General features: G+C 40.8%; 1 protein-coding gene across 1 annotated transcript in view; it reads left to right on the forward strand.

Annotated features, from left to right (window-relative positions):
- The first annotated feature begins 12,595 nt into the window (after positions 1 to 12,595).
- The window catches only part of UBXN2B (UBX domain protein 2B), a 33,276-nt gene continuing 24,860 nt past the window's right edge, over positions 12,596 to 21,011 (forward strand). Inside the window, exons 1-2 of the mRNA XM_004580577.4 lie at positions 12,596 to 12,796; positions 19,920 to 20,023. Of these exons, the coding sequence (XP_004580634.2) occupies positions 12,713 to 12,796; positions 19,920 to 20,023 (188 nt within the window). The 5' untranslated portion in view covers positions 12,596 to 12,712. The remainder of the gene's footprint in view (positions 12,797 to 19,919; positions 20,024 to 21,011) is intronic.

Consider the following 21,011-nt stretch of genomic DNA (forward strand, 5'->3'; position numbering starts at 1 on the left):
CTCACACTTAATTTGGAACACTAGCAGCTCCTATGAGTGTAGTGGCTTGAGTCTTGGCTGTTCTACTTCCAATCTAGCTTCCTGTTGCACTTGGATGGCAGTGAAAGACAGTGCAAGTGCTTGGGGCCCTACCATCCATGAGGGAGTTCTTGGCTCCAGGCTTTGGTCTGGCCCAGACCTGGCTGTTGCGGTCATTTGGAAAATAAACAAGAGGATGTAAGATGTAAGATTTCTTTCTCTCTCTCTCTCTCTCTCTCTTTCTCTCTCTCTCTCCCCTCTGCCTTTCAAATAAATGAATAAATTTCTTTTCCTTTTTTAAAGTCATTCTCACAGCACAGCCAGAACCTGTGGACTTACCGGTGGGAGGTTCTCCTATTGGAGCAGTGTTCGTGCAGATGACAGGATGGGGATGGGCCAGAAGGAGAGGCAATAGACCTCTGAACAGGCACCCAAACACGGGCATGTGCTGCTCTTACACGGCTTTTCAAACTGGCCTCTCTGGGCCCTCACACCATATGGGAAATCCAGTGCTTCGTGGTGCTCTACCTGGCTAAACTCAGTGGTGCTGCTGGGGCTCGTGCGTTTACCAGCAACTCTCCAGTCGGATCCTGGTACAGAAATATGCTGCTGGAGTTTGGACAGTTGCTAACTATGCTATCTGCTCATTTTGCTCTAACTTGACACTTCACTTGTAAAGACAAAGGCTATAACACACTGCACAACTGAGAACTGACAAATGCAAGAAAGGAAAATGCTTCCAAAGAGCCCAAATACTGCAAAATTCACATGTAAGATAACTGTGGTGCTGGTATATTTCTGAAACTGCAGAGGACAACTGTACTTATGGTCATGACTATGACAGAGGGAAGACCTCAGTCTTAGAGACAGAACACTTTCCTGGGAATTCCATGATGTTGATTATGCCAATGTCCTAAGCACTTTGTTCTCAGTTACATTTCTTAGTCCATCATATAGTATCTCGTCACAACTTCAGAGTAGGATGAAAGGGTTTCCTACTCCCAAGACCATTGAAGGAATACTCCTTGCATTGAATTTAAGAATTTCACCACAATGGTCATTACTTGGGAAGCACTTTGCCATCCTATTCTCATTCTGAAGATAACAGAATACGGCTGTTCTTCCTCAATTGCTAGAGTGTTACGCATGGGATGAGTGCAAGTAATACACGTCACTTTGGTTCAACACTAGGCGTGAAGTATTCACTCCTCTTCTCGGCATTGCCCAGGGGGCAGAAACGGCCTCGGCTTCCTTGAGGATAATGTGACGTGGAGACTTTCATCAACTCATCACCTTCTCTGTTACTTAGAAGTCAGCAAGGCTCGTGAATAATCTGCTGCCACTACATGTTCTTCCTGACTGATATACACATGCTTCCACTGCACCCACAGAAGAGCCCTCAGATCATCCCTCAGTAGTGCTCTAACTTACATGTGATCATAGACCCTACATTTTCTACATTATTGAATATTTAAGATCATAGCAAATCAAAAGCCTCTATATCTATATACAGATAATTGTCTTTTAAAGGACTAGCTGTCTTCATCCATTTTGTACTTCAAAAAAAAAAAAAGATTTACTTACTTTTATTTGAAAGGTAGATTTACAGAGAAAAGGAGAGACAGAATGATCTTCCAGCCGCTGGTTCACCCTACAAGTGGCCACAATGGCCGGAGCTGAGCCAATCCGAAGCCAGGAGCCAAGAGCTTGTTCCAGGTCTCCCATACGGGTGCAGGTTCCCAAGGCTTTGGGCCCTCCTCTTCTTTCCCAGGCCACCGGCAAGGATCTGGATAGACAGTGGAGTAGCTGTGACACAAACTGGCACCCACATGGGATCTCAGCATGGAAAGGCAAGGGCTTCAGCTATTGGGCTACCATGCCAGGCCCTATTTTGCTTCTATCACAGCATACATGAAACTGAGGATAGATATGCAAAGAATAGAAATGCACTGACTCACAGTTCTGTAGACTAAGAAGCCCCAGGCTGAGGAGCTCTATCTGGTAAGCATCACTTGCTGGGTCACAACATGATTGAAAGTATCCTATGGCAAGGCAGAGTAAGAGAGGCCTGAGTTTCCTTTCACGACAAACCCACTTCAACAATAAGAGTATTAATTCATTTCTGAGGGGAGAGCTCTTGTGACCTAACCACTCATTAAGAATCTACTTCTCGGGCCCGGCAGTGTGGCTTAGTGGCTAAAGTTCTCGCCTTGAACGACCTGGGATCCCATATGGGCACCGCTTTTAATCCCGGTAGCTCCACTTCCCATCCAGCTCCCTGCTTGTGGCCTGGGAAAGCAGTCGAGGACAGCCCAATGTTTTGGGATCCTGCACCTGTGTGGGAGACCTGGAGAAAGTTCCTGGAAGAGCTCCTGGCTCCCGATCAGCACAACATCAGCCGTTGCGCTCACTTGGGGAGTGAATCATCGAACGGAAGATCTTCCTCTATCTCTTCTCCTCTCTGTTTACCTGATTTTGTAATAAAAATAAATAAATCTTTAAAAAAAATAAAGAATCTACTTCTCCGCACTGGTATATTGACAGTTCAATTTCCAATACATGATTCTGGAGGGACACATTTGCACTGTAGACATGACTGACACAGACAGGCTTTAATAAGCAGATAAGGAAGCAAGTGCATCAATGGGGTGTTATTTTGTGACAGCCAACAGAACTACCTACATTAGTAGACTTTGGTATTGCTGACAATTTCACCGGCTTTCTCTTTGAACTTCAAAATTTCCTACAGTGAAAATTTTAGTAGCAATAGTTTAACTGCTGTTTCATTAGGTCAACCACAAAATAGTTAGACCATAGAACACTCAATTCAATGTCCATGGCTATGTCTTTAACATGATAGCACTAGGGAGTCAGTGTTGTGGCACATCGGGTTAGGTTACCACTTGATATATGGAGGAGTCTCATCTTCAGTTCTCACAATTCAAATTTTTGCAAGTGAACCTGGAAAGGCAGTGGATGATAGTCCAAATACTGCCAAATGCTGCCAAATAGTCCTAATGCTGCCATTCATGTGAAAGGCAAGGCTGGGAATTCTTGGACCCTGGCTGCCAGCCTGGCCAGAGCCTAGTTGTTGCAGCTATTTTTTTTTTTCTAAAACAGGCATTGGAAATAGAAACAAAAAGCAAAGCAAGTCAAATGACAAAAAAGCAGATGTCTTTGCACTTAAATGTAATGTAACATACCTTAACTTAGAGTTTTGATCTGTAATCTAAAATTTCTGAATAAGGAGGATGATGTATACATAAGACAGGGTAACAGTGTTTGCTGTGGCATGAAGTTATGGTGGCATCTGAGGAAAATATTATGTGTATATAGGGAGCATTCTGGAAGCATTTTTTTTTTTTCGACTTTGCGTCCTGGGCTAAGAGCATGACTTGGCATGTTAATTTCTAACTTATTGGTGGTGAGTAGGAAAGACTTCAGAGAGAAGTTCAGGGGCCAGTGCCGTGACACAGATAATGTGCCCAGAAAGGCAAAAGACTATGGCCCAAGTGATTAGACACCTGCCATTCATTGTGACCATTTGGTGCATAGACCAGCAGATTGATAGTCTCTTTCTCTGTCAGTCCTTTCCTCTTTATATATAATTTTGCCTTTCAATAAATCAATGCAAGGCTCTCCAGGAATGGGCATATGTTTCATATAAAAATGAGGCCCCAAGATACAGGTAATACCTGTGGATGGTGAAAGAGGACCTCAGAGTGTGGTACCCATTCTTCAAAGGAAGGGTGGCCCTAAAACCCTTTCTATCTCCTCTCCGGGAAGCTAAAAGCTTGTCAGCTTCTTCTTCCATCATCCAAGTGCATCTTCAATCAATGGTCACCACAGGGATAAGCACTGTGGTAAAACAAATGACAGGTGTCAGAAAATAAATAATAATTATTGTTCTACCTCTGATCCAGTACACTGGGTTCATCTGTATACTCGGGAAACAGTCATGAAGATGCATTTTCAGAACACCATACTCGTCTTAGCCAAGCTGAGTCAAGTGTACCCATACACTATATAAGGTCTTTAGCCTCCTAAAGCCTTGATATGTTAGGTTTTAAACATTATAATCTGCTTTGGGAAATTAAATGTCCTTTCCCAGATTTTGTGAGCAACCTGGATAGGAAATGGGCATGTCTGGACAAGTGGGAAAAAGAGGCTGTCAATGGCATGAGCTTGGGTAGTGGATAAGATTAACCTGAGGGCTCCCTAACATGGAGCTTGTATGGTTTAAATTTTCCACCAATGCCAATGGAGAGAGAATAAAGGCATAGAACAGAAGGCAGAAAAAGAAAGGAACTGAAAGTTGGCAGACGCCATAAAAACTAGTCTGACCCCTTAATGTAGAAAGCCTGGCTTATTTGTCATGTGAGCGTGGTTAAATATTCAAAAGTCAATAACACAAGGAGGATTCGTGGACATCAAAAAAAAATAATCACTTGATCAAATTCAACATTCATTCAGAGTAAAATGACTTAGTGAACAAGAATAAAGAACTTCTTTAATTTGACAAAAAGTACAAAATTCCTGCAGCAAATATATCCTAAGATAAAGTGTCAAACAGTAGCAGCAGCAAAACACATGGCCAGTTTGCCTCAGCAGGTGATGTATGAGAGGTCCAGTTACTCTACAAACTCACCAACACAATGTCACACAATGTCTCATGGTTTACCTTTAATTAAATCACATTTTAAAAATTTTAGCCATTCTAATAGAAAGCCCTATTTCCTTGTTGTTTAACTTTCCATTTTCCTAATAACTAACAACACTATGCATCTTTCATGTGTTTATCGATCATTCACATATTTTATAAAGTGGCTTTCACATTTTTTGCCTCTTTTAACTCAGTCTTCTTGTCTTCCTTACTGACACTGTAATTTATCTGAATTTAATTATTACAGTCATCTTTTAAGATGAGTACTAATTTTTTCCATTTTGAAGAAACTGAAGCTTGGCTTCAAATCAAAGAACTACTAAGATGCAGATTAGGATTTGAGGTGTCTTTCTGAAAGTTTTGTTTCTAAACAGTACACAACATTGATTATAAAGTAAAGTACTTGCTTTACAAATCAAACGCTAGGAGATGGCTTCTGTTTTTTCAGAAGCAGTTCTCCAGATATGTTAGTTAGTTAGTTTAATTGTTTCATGAATACCAAAAGATTTTAAAATTAAAGCAAAATCTTAGGATTTCTACGGGCCCATGAAAGTTGAAAACATTTTCTGAAAACCTAAAATTCAGTACATCTGCAGAGACAACCCCTTTCTCCTCTTCTTCTTCTTTGACTTTCAATTCTTTAAAAATAAAGCTTGTAGGACATGTGTTTCATTAAATTCAGTTTAACTAAGCCATGTACCATAAAGCCATAAGCCACTGTTGTTCATTTGAGCATACACAATGAAAAAAAATTACTTCAGGAAGCATTAGTTGAAGAACTTACTTATAAAAAGGTATTCATTCAGGCCCAGTGCAATAGCCTAGTAGCTGAAGTCCTCATCTCACATGCGCTGGGATCCCATATGGGTGCCAATTGGTGACCCAGCTGCCCCACTCCCCATTCACCTCCCTGCTTGTGGCTTGGGAAAGCAACGGAGGAGAAATGAACCAGCAGATAGGCGAACTTTTTCTCTGCCACTCCTTCTCTGACTTTTCAGTAAAAATCAATCTGACATTTCAATAAAAATAAATAAATCTTTAAAAAGGAAGCATTCACTCACCATCAGAGTTTCTCCAGTGCCTCTCTGTGAGATTGGCCAGAGTGTTCGGCCAGAGTGTTCAGCCAGAGGTGTATTATTCCAACCTAGAAAACATTAAAAGTTTAAACTATAGATAGAATAATGCGAAGATTCCTGGGCAATATATAAAGATATTCTAATGGGTTAAATTCTGATACGTGGAACTAAATCATGTTGGAATGCTGAGGGTTTCATTATTATTTCAAAAGCCCTGAGGTAGGGTAGATAAAAATATGAACAGTTTAATTTGTAAAAAAGAAAAAAAAAAAAAAACAAGACATAAAAACTCAGGATTTAAAGAGAATATTCCCAGGAGCCAAAGATGGAAAACAACTTCACACACAAAACTCAGGTGTGAGCCTGGTCCATGTCATCTGAAGCTTGAGAATACACACTCGCTTCAACTCTGGTCTCACTGGATTTGTTCATAGCTTCACACACTCCACCCAGAAGGTGCCCCAGAATGTTCCATTCCAGCCTCTTGTCTCACATGCTCCGAAACCATCAATCAAACATAGCACGAGTGAGTATGGAAATGCAATCACGTGAAGTCTTTTGTATATATATTTTTTGCTTTACAGAAATAAAGGCCAATTTCCTAAGCGTTACATCTGTCATCTTTCTGATTATCTCTGGTCCTCCTCATAGAACTTCCACCCATACCACATTTCTCACCACTTTCTGAGCAACCTATGCATTCTTTACTTTGAACCATTGCTCTTTTCCCTTCTGTAAGAACTCTCCATGTGTCACCAACATGTGTCAAAAATCTCCCTGTTCTTCAGTGCTCAGTTCAAATGCCCCTTCTCTGCTACCACATTCACTGAATCAGAATTGATTTCTCCTTCTCTGTGTACACAGTTTTTAATAATACCAAAAATAACTTTAGGTTTTTATGCACATTATTTGATTTCAATAAAATTCAAATCATGTGACAAAAAAGGTTAGTTTTTTTCACTTTCAAATCTTCTGTGGCACATAATCTATTTCTGTACATAGACAGTTGATCAAAATTGTTGCAGTTTAATTTTTCAAACTTAATAAAATTTTGTAAGATAAGTGTCTAATGAAATGGGAATGCCAGTCCGTCTGATACCAGGATAAATTCCCTAAAGGCTTTCTGCTAGCAAATTTGGAGAAGGGTAATTAATTCCATTCCACCCGGCGGGGCCCATTTCTACTGAAGCACCACAATTAGCAAACCCACCTATGATACAGTCCACAGGAATTTAGGTATACTAGTTTGCCGGAGTCCAGCTCCAGCCTGGGTTTCAGAACTCGGGAAGGGTGCGTGGATGAGGCGCAGAAAGAAAGAGACAGACCACTAGGATTCCATGATGACAGTGGACACGGCAATAAAGCCGTCCGCTTTATTTATACAGAATCAATTAAACTCTGGCTCAGACTTTCCACGTCATGGTCAAGTGGGTGTTTCTAAGGACAACCCTGCCATCTACTTTATCCAAAAACAATAGAAATTCCTGCTACAATTCTTATCCTACAACCTAATCTTGTATCACAAAGAAAAGGAGAACCTAAAGATTAAGGAAAGGATGAAACCCTAAATACAGGTCCCTTGATTAGCATAAGGTCAATGGAGACAGCCAAGACAGTACGAATAATAGAAGGCCCTTTTGTAAGACATTATTATTGACATTAACCTCCAAGCTCACATTGTGTAAAAAGCCAGTCTCACAGTAGCAAAAATGCCTGGACAGATTAGAATTCTTCCACTGAGCCGGCATAGTAGGCACGGCGAATGTCCAAGCGAAAAGCACTGACACATGGAGACCATGGTGGTGGTAGAAGTGCTGGGAGCCGTCTTCTCCTAAGCCTCTTTATTACATATTATCTCCTCTTCCCCCCAAGTCCATTAACAGGACAATAGGACGTCAATGAGTCTGCAAAGGCCAGGTGCTACTGCCTTAGGCCTGATTCCTGAGTGCTCAGCTAAAGCAATGTAAATCAGCTCCTCAGCCCACAACACTAGTTACAACCCATGCATTCCAATTTGGAAATGATAAAACAAATTTGCAAAAAATAATAATTTACAAATAATTTAAACTGACTAAACATTGAAAATAAGCACACACAACTAATTACAACTGTGTGTGTATTATTCAGTCACACTACTCACTCTTTACTGAAAGCCAAGAGGTAGAAGAGAAAGAACAGAAACCTGGCTCTTTGAGATGTCATGCTTTGGAAACTCACACCATAACACACCTTAAAAATGTCTCCTGACTTTACGAAGTGCTTAGGTAGTAAAGATTGATCAAAAGGTCATTTGCATGGACCATTTTGAAAGATGAATATATGCTTATCAGGTACAAAAAGGACAACAATAAGAAAAATACAGACAAAATGGTAAGGAAGAGCAAAAATGATGCAGAGTATTTGCAAATCCGTTGGTGCTTTACGACAGCTAAAATGAGCACGCTGGGAAAATAGAAAGCTTGTAGAATACAAAGTGTTTTCTATTCCATCACAAGCAATGATTTTTTTTTTCTTCTACCTGATTAAGCATCTTTTCTTGAAGAACAATTCTGGACTCAACGTACAGAGCAGGAAAGGAACCCAAAGGCCGATTGAGAAGCTAATGTGACAGCTTGGGGGAAAAAAAACAAAAACAACAATAACAACAACAACAAAAACACCAAGGAGTTTGGATGCAGTCTAGGCAAGGTGACAAGAAGAGGAGATGGAGTTATAATATTCTTTGAGGGAGAGAATGAAAAAGTTGATGAACAAATTATGAGGGTAATGAAAAACAAATTTTAAATGTTTTGTTTTGAACGGAAGCTGGATGATAATACAAGAATAAATGATAAGAAATAATGATAAAATATATTATATATTCTGAAACACTCAGATAAAAACATCGGTTGAAAAGTAATTGGAAATGTAAGACTGAAGCAATAAAAAGAACTCTAAAATAAGTGCTCTAAAATAACATTTGTAAATGTGTATATAATTGATGCTCATTATTTGCAGATTCCATTCATTTAGTCATAACAAATTCATTTGTAACACCTAAATCATTACTTGCGGTGCTTTTTTGGTCATCTGCAAACACTCAAAAGGAAGCAGAAAATACTGAGTCAATCAATGAGCATTTTCCTAGTTCTTACATGGTGAACAAACATCCCTTTTGAAAGTCTAGTTAGTGCCATGCTTTTCATATTGTTAAAATATTTTGTTTGTTGATGATTTTCTGGGTCAAAAGGGCTCCCAGGAATAATGCTCAAGTACAAGGTGGTATCCCGAAGCCCAAGGAGCTATGACGAACCACGTGACTGTGTTAGCTCACCTTCATTTAGTTGTAACTTAAAGCACTGTTTCTTTCCTTTGAAATCTGCTTCTCCCTTTCAATTCAGTCACAGACAGAATGTCTTATTATGACAGACTAGTTAAGACTTGTCTTCCCAAACCTTATGCATGTGTTTAAGTTCTGATAGCTTAATGTTAGCCATCAGTGATTAAGGATGGAGATGGATTGAATTCTGACAGTGGTTAGCCACTTAGGTCCCGGTGAAATGCCTTTGAAAGCGTGGTTCTCAGGAGAGATGAGTATTTCGAGTTCAAGTGAAGCTAGCTGTTCTCTTTCTCTGTGCTTCCTGACCCACTGCGCACCATCATTTATTTTCATCTGTCACGTCCAGCTTCTCGAGATAACCAAATATGGACCACTTGAACCTGAACAGAAACTTGTGAGCTGAAATAAATCTTTCCCAAAAAAACTTCTTCCAGTTAAAGTAACAAAGTAAACTAGTGCATTTATCAAATCCTCTAGTCAACTTGTTATTTTTTCATTTTCCCTGTAGGAGACTCCAGTCCCTACTAGATCTAGTCCTCAGACTCCTACTAACTACCGCTCCTGATTATATTCTTGCTGACTGATAAGACTTGAATTTAATTACCCCTATTGTTTTAATAGCCCTATTCCCCAACTTTGACTCATCCAACACACACATCTCTGAAATGTTTCTAAACCGCAAATCCTTTTATATCCAATTGCCTTAGAACAGTGAGACTCACCCATAGTTACCTAATAGAATCAACTGGAGTTTTGTTCTTTAATCAACTTAATAAATATATAAATTGCATATAACAAAATGCACTCAGTTTAAGTGTATAGCTCATTTTAAATATTTATTTATTTTTATTGGAAAGGCAGATATACAGAGAGGAGGAGAGGCAGAAAGGAAGATCTTCTGTCTGATGGTTCACTCCCCAAGTGGTCACAGTCCAAAACCAGGAGCCCAGAGCCTCCTTCAGGTCTCCCACTTGCGTGCAGGGACCCAAAGCTTTGGGTCATCCTTGACTACTTTTCCAGGCCACAAGCAGGGAGCTAGATGGGAAGCAGGGCTGCCAGGATTAGAACTAGCACCCATATGAGATCCTGGTGTGTTCAAGGCGAGGACTTTTGCTGCTAAGCTATTGTGCTGGGCCCTAAACAAAGTCTGTATTTGTGTATCAATCACCTCAATCAAGATGTAAAGCACTTCATTCACCTCAGAGAGTTTCCACACGTTCTTATACAGCTTCCCATGTCTTACCCCAAAGAGACACCTCCATGGAACTACTAGCTTTGTCATTAAAAGTTCATTTTGCCTACTACAGAACTTCATATAAATTGAAGGACACAATATGTATTCTTCCATGGATTCTTATTTTTTCTTGATACAGACTCTAACATTCATCCACAATACACAAATAAGCATTTTTTTTTCCTTTTCACTGCTGCAAAAGTTAATATTTAGGACTATCATTTATTACAGGGCAAACTTCATCTTTATCTGATTTACTCATATAACGTTAAGTAGCCCTTATCCCAAAAGCTTGAGACCGCAAGTGTTCCACATTTTACAATATTTGAAAATTTGGAATATTTCCACTCGACTTTATAGACTGATCTGTAACCTGAAAATTTGAAATATGACATGTTCTAAAATCTGAAACTCTTTGAGTATTGCATTGTAATAGAGCAAAACTCCTGGATGTTCTCACCTAATGTGTATGCCAAGACAGACACAAAGTCAATGATCTGCACTGAAAGTTAAATGAGTTTTAACAAGTTGCACAAGCCAGGAGCAAGGTAATCTTGTTATAACATAAATAAATAAGTAAATGACAAAACCTGGCTTTCCCAGTAAACAAAGAGTAAATTATGCTACACAGTTCATTTCCAGGGAAGTCATACATATTCATTAGGTTTCAGGGAAGCACTTGCTAAAGGCTATGCAGATTCAGGGCCCAGCGGCAGTAGTCTAGTGGCTAAAGTCCTCACCTCAAACGCACCAGCATCCCATATGGATGCCACTTCTAATCCCAGCAGCCCCCACTTCCCATCCAGCTTCCTACTTGTGGCCTGCGGAGGCAGTCGAGTACAGCCCAAAGGTTTGGGACCTTGCACCTGCATGGGAGACCTGGAGGAGGCTCCTGGTTCCTGGCCTCGGATCAGTGCAGCTGTGGTCATTGCGGACACTTGGAGAGTGAATCAGTGGATGGAACACCTTCCTCTCTATCCTCCTCTCTACATATCTGACTTTGCAATAAAAATAAATAAGTCTTTAAAAATAAAAATAGATATGCAGGTTCATATGGAGTAGGGACATACGCCCCATGAATTAGTGGGTATCATGAATGCCATATTCGACTGAGGATGACATTTATCATTATAACTAGGAGAATTTTTTAGATTCCAGTATCAAAAGGTAAAATTTGAAAACAGCACACTTGCTACTTACGCACACAATCCTTAACCCAGTTCCCCAGTGTTTGGGCTTATGGTTTGTATGAAGGAAAATTCACCTCAGAATGCGTCTTCATCCCGGTTGTACCCTCTTCCAGTAGAAAGCATATGTGGCTATGTTAACTGCAATTAAAACAGGATTCAGTTACCCTCTTTGGGAGTGGATGTTAGGGTCAGTGCTTAACAATTAGATTTTAGATCTGGATTTTCTGAATGGGGGTGCTCCACCTGTAATAAGTCTCACCTGGCAAAGGAACAGATATGTACACATGGAACACACTACGATGTGTTGTTTTACTTGGTCTCCAGATGGGCCTAGCAATTAAACTGACATAACTGAGATCAACTAGAGAAAAACACTAATTTTATTTATTTATAAAATTCGATGCATACGTTGGCATACTCACAGCTAAGTGAAGATCCGGAGACGCAGTGAAGTCTACGTGCTTACAAACAAGGTTAAACAGAAAGAAACAAACATGGAGAAGTTAATGAGGAAGAGATAGCTTGGTTAACAAAGTCGGCTTGTCTGAAGCCAAGAATTTCCTTGGCCTCAACTTTGCAACCCTGATGAGGAGAGTTCTGTAGTTTTCTTTCTGGAAGAAAAGGAACGGTCAATGTGCTTTTCTTGCACCTGCTCTTTTCCAAGTGTCTTTCATTGTGTCAAAATGGTTTAATATCGGTTGAATGTAGGTTTAATACTTTTCATCCTGAATAAAAAGGCCGTTTATGATATCCTTCACACTAACTAGCAACGCCCGCTGTGGGGAGGGACAAACCACGTTGTCCTTGAAAGCGGAGAAAACAGAAATTGATATTCTCTGGGTGACGTCGCAATTTTCTTCAGATATTACCTCACTGTGGAGTTAAATGAATCTGCCAGCTAATGCTGTTCTCTAGAGACTTCTAAGCGTCCTCCAGCCCACAGCAGGTTCCTCTGCGGGGAAACTCTGAGTCAATACCTTTAAGGAACCCACAGACCCGACAGGTGACCGGGCACTGGAGCCCAGGAGGGTGAGGTGACCGAGCGCTGAAAGAGGGCGCGGGAGCCCAGCAGCGTGAGGCGCAACCCACCTTGCACAGCTCCTTCCCTTCAGGGGTCCCTCGGCGCGGCTCCGCCCCTTCCCGCGGTTACCCGGCAACAAGTCCCGGAAGTCGGGAAGCGCATCCGCAGCCGGCGCTACCAAATACTGGAAGATGGCGGAGGGCGGAGGCTCTGAGGCGGACGAGCAGAAGAGGAGGTCCTCCGCACCGCGGCCCCCGAGCGCGCGGGATTTACAGGTGCAGTGACCGGCCGAGGGCGGGCGCGCGGCGGCGGACGCAGGCAGGCGCTGGCCCTGGCTCAGCTGGGCACGGAATCGTGACTCCGGCGCGGAGTCGCCTCCGGGCGGCACACTGCTTGGCGGTGGTGGAACAGGTGCCGGAGCCTAGTAGCGCCAGAGCCGGTTTTCCTTTCCACTCCCTGTACTATAGGAGAAGCAGCTGTCCGCTTAGAATGGCATTCTGTTGGGTTGTCAGTTGGGTGGTTCGCCGCCGGTTGTTTCATCAGGCTGATGGCAGAAGGCGACGTTACTGTGGCCCTAGGGACTTCAGCAAATGCTTAGAAATATATTAATATGGTTTAGGTTAGTATGCTTTAGTTCTTGTCTTGAATGCTGTCAACTAGAAATCGTTGCTTTTTATCAAGTAGCTTTCCTTTTTAAAAAGATTCATGCCACAGCCATTATGGCAGCTTAGTTTTAAAAACCGCTGGCCAAAAACTGAACATCTACAAAGAGTCATAATTTAGAATACGTGGGGCTGAAGCCACAGGTTCTGGTGGAATGTCTATATTCTTTGATAGCACACTTCCAGTCTCTGTTTAAAAGTAGTGCTACATCCTTGAAGATGCAAAGATAAATAGGATAGCAGATCAACTATCCTATTTATGATGCTGGGTTACATCGAAGGATGCTGATGAATAAAATCTGTGAGAGGCCATAGATACGGACTGGGCCAACAGAGCAAACCAATGTAATCACATACCGAGTGTGGGATAGTTGCAGAGGGCCCTAAATCAAATCACCTGGTAAGCTGGAGCCAGTGAAGTTGTTCTCTGTGCCTGGTTCCTTTTCTCTGTAAGTGCTGTCAGATGGTGAGCTTGATTGCAGCTGGTTCTCACAGCCTGCTCTGTTTCTGAGAGCTGCCTGACCCATTAATTGTTTCTGTTTTTCTTCACTCAAACACTGCTGATTGTTAAGTGGTTTAAAGAATTGTCTTCTAACTATATAAAAGTATAAAAGACATCTACAGCTTTTGGAAGTCTTCTGGGTTTTTTGATGAATTGTATGTAAATAGACTTAGCATGTTTTGTTATGATGGAGTATTATTGTCAAAATCCCTAAGTTGGACAATGGAGACATCCGTGTAAGGTTAGGAATTGGATTCAATGTTGAACAGTTCCTGTGTCCATAGGAAGTCAGTGCTACTAAATAAAATCAGAACTAGAAGGCTACAAGCATAGTCTACCTCTTTTAAATAGGCATAAGCAATTTATGACAAAGTATGAGGTGTTGGGGGAAAAAATGAATTATTCCCCAAAGCAGCCTTGGTTTCCATCATGGTCCCATCTCTTAGAAGTGTATGGACTTAGAAGTGTCTCCTCTTCCTTGATCCTCCATGTCTTCATTTATAAACAGTGAGGATGGTGTCAGAGGACCGGTCCAAACTTCACATGTGCAGTTGGGACACATGGAGTGAGGGTGTGACTAGCACTGCTCCTCGATTAACAAGGCTACGAGGAGTTTCTGGCTGTGTGGCAAGGCCTGGCAGAATGTCTCTGGTCATCTCATTGCTGCCTCACCCCATTGTATGGACAGTCAGTCACTCTGATGTTTCATGGAATTCTCCTGAGGGTGTTGTTTTTTTCCTGCAAATTATGAAATGATTTCTGCAACTGGTTTAATATGGAAAACTAATTTTATCAATCATGTTATGGTAAAAGGTCTTTAACAATGTAAGGCAGTGACACACAGCAAGCAATAGTATAATTGAGCCCACATTGTTCCCAAACATCTTGTTATGTGCTCACTTTTGTCTTGGAGCTTGCCCTAATATAAGTAATGTTTTCCTTAAGAAATGGCTTGGTAATATCTTGGAAACAGATGGCTATCATAGAGGTACGAAGAGTTTATTTACCACGCAGCTTCAAACTGCTGCACTACATGAAATGACGCGTTTTGGCTTCCCACCACACAGAGTGTATGTATATGGGACATCTTCTAAAGGGATACAAATGGCGTGAACCCCTAGAGGAAAATGGTTTGAAACCTCTACCTTTTGTTTGCACTTACATTTAGGGGATGAAAATAGTTTGAAAAGGTAAAAAAATTTTTTTGTAAAAGCCCTCACATTCGTAGAAAAGGCTGAGTTGCCCTGATCACTCCCCTTTAACAAATGAACAAAAACAATTGAATCCGTACTAGGGGAAGGTGATAGTAATTAGCATATGACTGATTATAAGATTTAATAAAGAGTCTATGATATATGCCTTTATAAATTCCTTTCATTTGAAAGCTTTCTCTTTAATTTTGTGTTTTTGGTATTTTAAGTAGTGTTAGTTTAGGTTTAGTGAAAATTGGTTTTGGTTATAAGTAAACCACCTGTCACTATGTAAGCGTATGCGCTGCCAACCGTGGAGTTTCTGGCTTTAGCCAGGTGACTGCAGGTTTGAATGAGTAGTAGTTTGTTGAAAATGTTTTCTTTGAAGTATAAATAATAAGAATGATTTTTTAGAATTGTTTTTGTATTCTTTTGACCGTAAAGTAAAAATGAAACAATTGAATGTTATACAAAAGCTTGTGATGGTTTCTGTATAAATAAGGAAGGCAGCTTTTTTGAGTAGTCTATTATGAACATCATGCGGTAGTGGTCCAAGTCACTTCTTCTTGTCTGCTTGCTGACCCACACATCGCTTGCAAGCTGTCAAGTCAGCCGGAGCTGGTCTGTGGCACACTTACCATCCTGACACGAGCAGAGGAGCTCCACAAGAGCAAACATTCAGAAATGCTAATCAACACAGAGCAGGCTTTTAGGGACATGGCTTCACAGCTGGCCAGGATGCTCAGGTGTATGCTTCCAGTGCTGTTCTGCTCCAGCTTAACATCAAAAGTAAAAGGTTTCTGTTCTGTCTGTGCTACCATATAGGTTGGAAGTTGGGGAAAGGTAGAAGAGGAGAAATTAAGATAATTTCAAGCCAAAACTGATCACTCCTCAGTAGCAGTGGGCATTTTGGTAGCAGTGGTTTGTGAGGTCAGCTGGGTGTTGTCCTCGGCAACCAGTAGCACCTCAGTGATGGGCAAGAGTGGGTCATACTTGTTATGTTACCGTGAACACTAAACAGGAGATCATTGATATCTTCTGGGTCCTGAGGGCCACAAGGAAGATGCAGTGACCTTTATTGATGGCAAGATACATTGTGCCAAAGCACAGGTTAAGTTCAAGTCTGATATTATTTGAGTCTCCTGGAAAAATGATGGTAATATGTTCTTGACGAATTAGCAGTGTTCATGTCAATATCATCAGTTACTCAGAATTGGAGTCAGTGCAGTCTGTCAACATACGTCTTTCCACCATGGGAAAGTACTTTGCTACACAGAGTGGGTGTGCTTTGGTCAGCGTCTGGGATGTGGATCAGTTGGTGTGTTCCGATGCTTTTCCAGGCTGGATTGCCTATAGGAACCATTGTTAGCCGGAGCGGAGAAACATGAGCATCAGATGACCGTTTTGTTGCCTCTGTGAAAATAGAGACGTAAGAAGAGAAAGGCTATGGAGGTAATATGAAAGATTGGCACTTCAAAATGCTATGTTTCTGCTGGCATTTGACAAGCATGACAAAGATTGCAAATATGACAGTGACTAGAAATTCAAAACTGGGAAAGTGTTGGGGCTACCTTGGGGTTGGTTGATGGTTTCATTAAATACTTGTAAATAGATATAAAAAGCCTTTTTTTTTTCCTGCTGCTCATTATGGTTCCATTTGTGTGTGTGTGTGTGTTTATTCTCCTCCTGTCCTGGCCATAAATTAGCTGATTAGGGTTCAGCAGGAAGGGTGATGACCCCAGTATTCTCTGTCCTCTGAGGACTTCCTGTCTTCTCCACTGTGTAGATGGTGGACTTTGTTCAATTCATTGTTCTTTGAAACCCTTATTCAAAGGGAGGGATAAGAGAAGGTTGAATGGGAATGGAAGTTTTCAATAATTAGATAATATGTATGATTCTGAGAACTAGAGAGCAAACTTCAATACATATTAAGGTAAGGGTTCAGCTTGATAGTAGTTGTTACCTGTGGGGAAAAAAAAATAAGAATGTCTAATACTGTGTTAGGATTGCCACAGGTATACTAAATCTGGTGGATAGCAATAGTCCGTATCATCTGGTCTCAGCTCGACTTATGATTAGAATCACCAGAAATGGTTGTTGAGCGAGTTGTTGAGCATCACCCCTCATCTCTAGATCTTTAAATGTGGAGTGAGGCTCAAGAAAGTGCCTGTGATGCTGCTGTTATTCTGCAAGAGAAATCCTTGTTGTAGTATCAGAACTTGTCACAGTAGGAATCAGAATGCCAGTACTTGTGGTATTTTGCCATATTCTTGAAATACTCCGTGTATTATTATTATTTTCAGATTTTTATTCAAGCTCTTTGCATGTCAAGTTCTGGAGGAGAGACCTTTATGTACATGCTGTAATCTCTCTCTAAAATTGAACCATCTTCCTCCTGACACTTCCTCAGGACACTTCATTGGAAGCAGGGGTGGAATTGTAACCCAGGCACTCAGATACCTAATATAAGGCTGTGCTACTGCAACAGAATGTCTGCCCCTGAATTACAATCATTAGATATTTTGGAATAAATTCATTGCATGCCTTTTAAGTACCATGTGTATTAGCAACAATTTGGCAAAGTTCTAATCTTGTACAGAAGGTAAAATAACGTATACTGATAATGACAACACAGTGCTTAATACATGAAGCAGTTCAGAAAATTCCTAAGTATGTATGACGTACAGTAGGGAGAAAAGTTACTCAGTTTTGTTACGTGTATATTTTAAGAGTTAACTAGTAGAATACTCAATTAATTGCCACAGTTTTTTAAGGCAAAAAACAACTATGCATGGTTTTCAAAAATTTTTTTAAAGATTTATTTTATTGCAAAGTCAGATATGTAGAGAGGAGGAGGAGAGACAGAGAGGAAGATCTTCTGTCTGATGATTCACTCCGGAAGTGGCCGCAATGGCCGGTACTGTGCTGATCTGAAGCATGGAGCCAGGAACTTCCTCCAGGTCTCCCACACGGGTGCAGGGTCCCAAGGTTTTGGGCCGTTCTTGATTGCTTTCCCAGGCCACAAGCAGGGAGCTGGGTGGGAAGCGGGGCCGCAGGGATTAGAACCAGTGCCCATATGGGATCCCGGCGCGTGTAAGACGAGGACTTTAACCACTATGCTGTCACACTGGGCCCCGGATTTCAAAATTCTAAGAGAATAAAGAAAACACCCCTTTAAATATAGATAAAAATTTTATTCATGAGAATAAGATCAAACTGAATTTACAGAATTGAAATAATGCTGGCTCAGGAGGCACTGTTTGGAGAGATTTTAAGGAGATAAAATTTCTGAATACTTTGACTCAAGTCATGAGTCTTTGTAACCTCATCTTACTTGTGCTTTTGTTTTGTTTTTAAAGGATAGCAAAGGACCAGTAAGCAGATGTAGATAACATTGTGGGAATAACAGAAGCCTTGGTGGGAAATGAAATACTGATGCACTAACCATTTAGCATTTTTCTGATATTCCTAGATATAAGTAACAATACTGTACTTTCCACTACATCGTTTAATCCATTGAAGGTGATTTTGTAATAGAAGTTTTAAAATGTGGTAACTAAGGCTCAGGAGTTAAGTTTGTCCAACATCACACACAATATGCGCCTAAAATGGGATTTGAAGTCCTATTTTAGATTTCAGAGCACTTTTATAATTTGTGTTTCTTGCAAGACTACCATGTTGGGTGTGTGACTGTTGATATGTGTATGAGGGGAAAAAATTAGTGATAAAAATGACTCTGTTGGACCCGGCGGCGTAGCCTAGCGGCTAAAGTCCTCGCCTTGAATGCACCGGGATCCCATATGCGCGCCGGTTCTAATCCCGGCAGCTCCACTTCCCATCCAGCTCCCTGCTTGTGGCCTGGGAAAGCAGTCGAGGACGGCCCAGAGCACTGGGACTCTGCACCCTCGTGGTAGACCCAGAAGAGGTTCCAGGTTCCCGGCTTCGGATCGGCGCAGCACCGGCCCATTGTGGCTCACATGGAGAGTGAATCATCGGACGGAAGATCTTCCTCTCTGTCTCTCCTCCTCTCTGTATATCTGACTTTGTAATAAAAATAAAATCTTTAAAAAAAAAGACTCTTTTTTGTTGTATATGTATTTTAAGACTTGAGTGATAAAATATTAATGCCCCCAGTGCTGAACTGTTTGGATTACGTCTTAAAATTTAAAGAACAAATACAATTTTTATGTGAAGATTTCCAGCTGTGCTGTATCAGATACAATTTGGTTTCATTTGTACGAAACTAATTTTCAGGGCATTTATATGCCTGATGGGTTTTAAATTGAGAAATTGTTTTTCTGTGCATAGATTTTGAAAAATTTTAACAGTTGTAAGAAATTATGAGATCTGATAAAAGAAGCTGATATTAAAGTGAAATATCTTCAAGAATTTTGTTTACATATTTCTTTATTTTTATTGAGAAGTCAGATTTACAGAGAAGGAGAGACAGAGAGAAAGATCTTCTGTCAACTGTTTCACTCTCCAAGTGGCCGGCCACGATGGCCAAAGCTGAGCCAATCTGAAGCCAGGAGCATCTTCCAGGTATCCAACTCAGGTGCAAGGTCCCAAGGCTTTGGGTCTCCTTGACTGGTTTCTCAGGCCCAAGAGAGGAGCTGGAAGGGAAGTGGGGCAGCCAGGACATGAATTGATGCCCCTATGGAATCCCAACACATGCAAGGCAAGGATTTTAGCCATTGGCTACCACACCATGCCCAAGTGCTCTTAAACGAATGGTAGACAGTTTTATTGGTCCAAAATTTAAAGTGGTTTGTTTCCTATTACAAAGTTTAACACCACTGAATGATTACTTGAAAAAAATTAAATGATTACTGCTGTAACTCTGGTATATGTGGGATTTGGGTAGTTCTGTAAGTGGAGAATTGAAGTGAGTCTAGTTTGAAGAAAAATTTATCTTCAGAAGTGGCAGCCTTCACTTACAAGCGTTCTTCAGTGCTCAGTTTCAAGTGAATAGTATATTCATAACTTGTACTTGCAGAGTTTTATTTCTAGTGTTCTACTCTGAAATAAACCTGTTACTATGTAGTTGGCCTTGGCAGAACTATATGAAGATGAAGTCAAATGCAAATCTTCCAAGACTGAGAGACCTAAAGCTACAGCCTTCAAGAGTCCACGGACACCACCTCAGCGGTAAGTTTTGTTTAAGAAAAAATTATATATCTCTTTTTATAAATCTCATTACTTCCAAATTATTATAAAATATCTTAGATTTTTATGAAATTGTTTTTTCTCAAGTATTATTTGGGTACTAGTTCTAAAACTTTATAGTCATTGACAGAAAACCTAAGTACCTAGTATTTTTGTTGACATTTGAGATTGTATCTGAATGCTATTTTTTTTTTTAAAGATTTATTTTATTTTCATTACAAAGTCAGATATACTGAGAGGAGGAGAGATAGAGAGGAAGTGGAGCTGCCGGGATTAGAACCAGCGGCCATATGGGATCAAGGGGAGGACCTTAGCCACTAGGCCACGCCACCAAGCCCCTGAATGCTATTTTAAGACAAAGTGGTTCTTTAATACTCTGTATGTCATAAGACTTAATAACATCTTAAGAAATCCTCTCTTACAAATACCTATTCATGTACTAATTTTTTAGTCATATATGTGATTCTTTTTTTTTTTATGATGTTCACACAGTTGGTTAGGGTGGGAAGGGCCAAGGGTTAGGGAAAAGTGGGTGAGACTGTTGTTTCCACATTTTCTTTTTCTTATTCCTGTATCTGGGGGAAGTAGGAGAGAAGGAGGGAAGCCACACCCAGCCTCCCAGTTGACTCAGTACCCGGGGATGAGGAACAGCTATCTGATGTCATCCCAGCATCCCTGATGTGAAGCATGCGCAGAGGGTTCTGCTGAAGTGTTTTGATAGTTCTGATAATGCTGGTAATCTTGCCACTCCAAAGAGGAAGAAATCTTTCCAAGGCCCATTGGCTGACGTAGTCCACCTTAAAGTCTCCGTTCATCCAGATATTAGCTGTCAACTCTTGGCTGGATAGTTGATCAATTTGTTCTGCCCTCCTTCCTCTACTGTGGTAACAGATGTCCTCTGCAAGCCCTAGTAGACTGCCATATCCTCCAAGTGTGTCTGTGTATGTTGTTTACTGCTCTGTCTGGGCCA

Source organism: Ochotona princeps, chromosome 9 (genome assembly GCF_030435755.1).
Source record: "Ochotona princeps isolate mOchPri1 chromosome 9, mOchPri1.hap1, whole genome shotgun sequence".
NCBI classification, from domain to species: Eukaryota; Metazoa; Chordata; class Mammalia; order Lagomorpha; family Ochotonidae; genus Ochotona; species Ochotona princeps.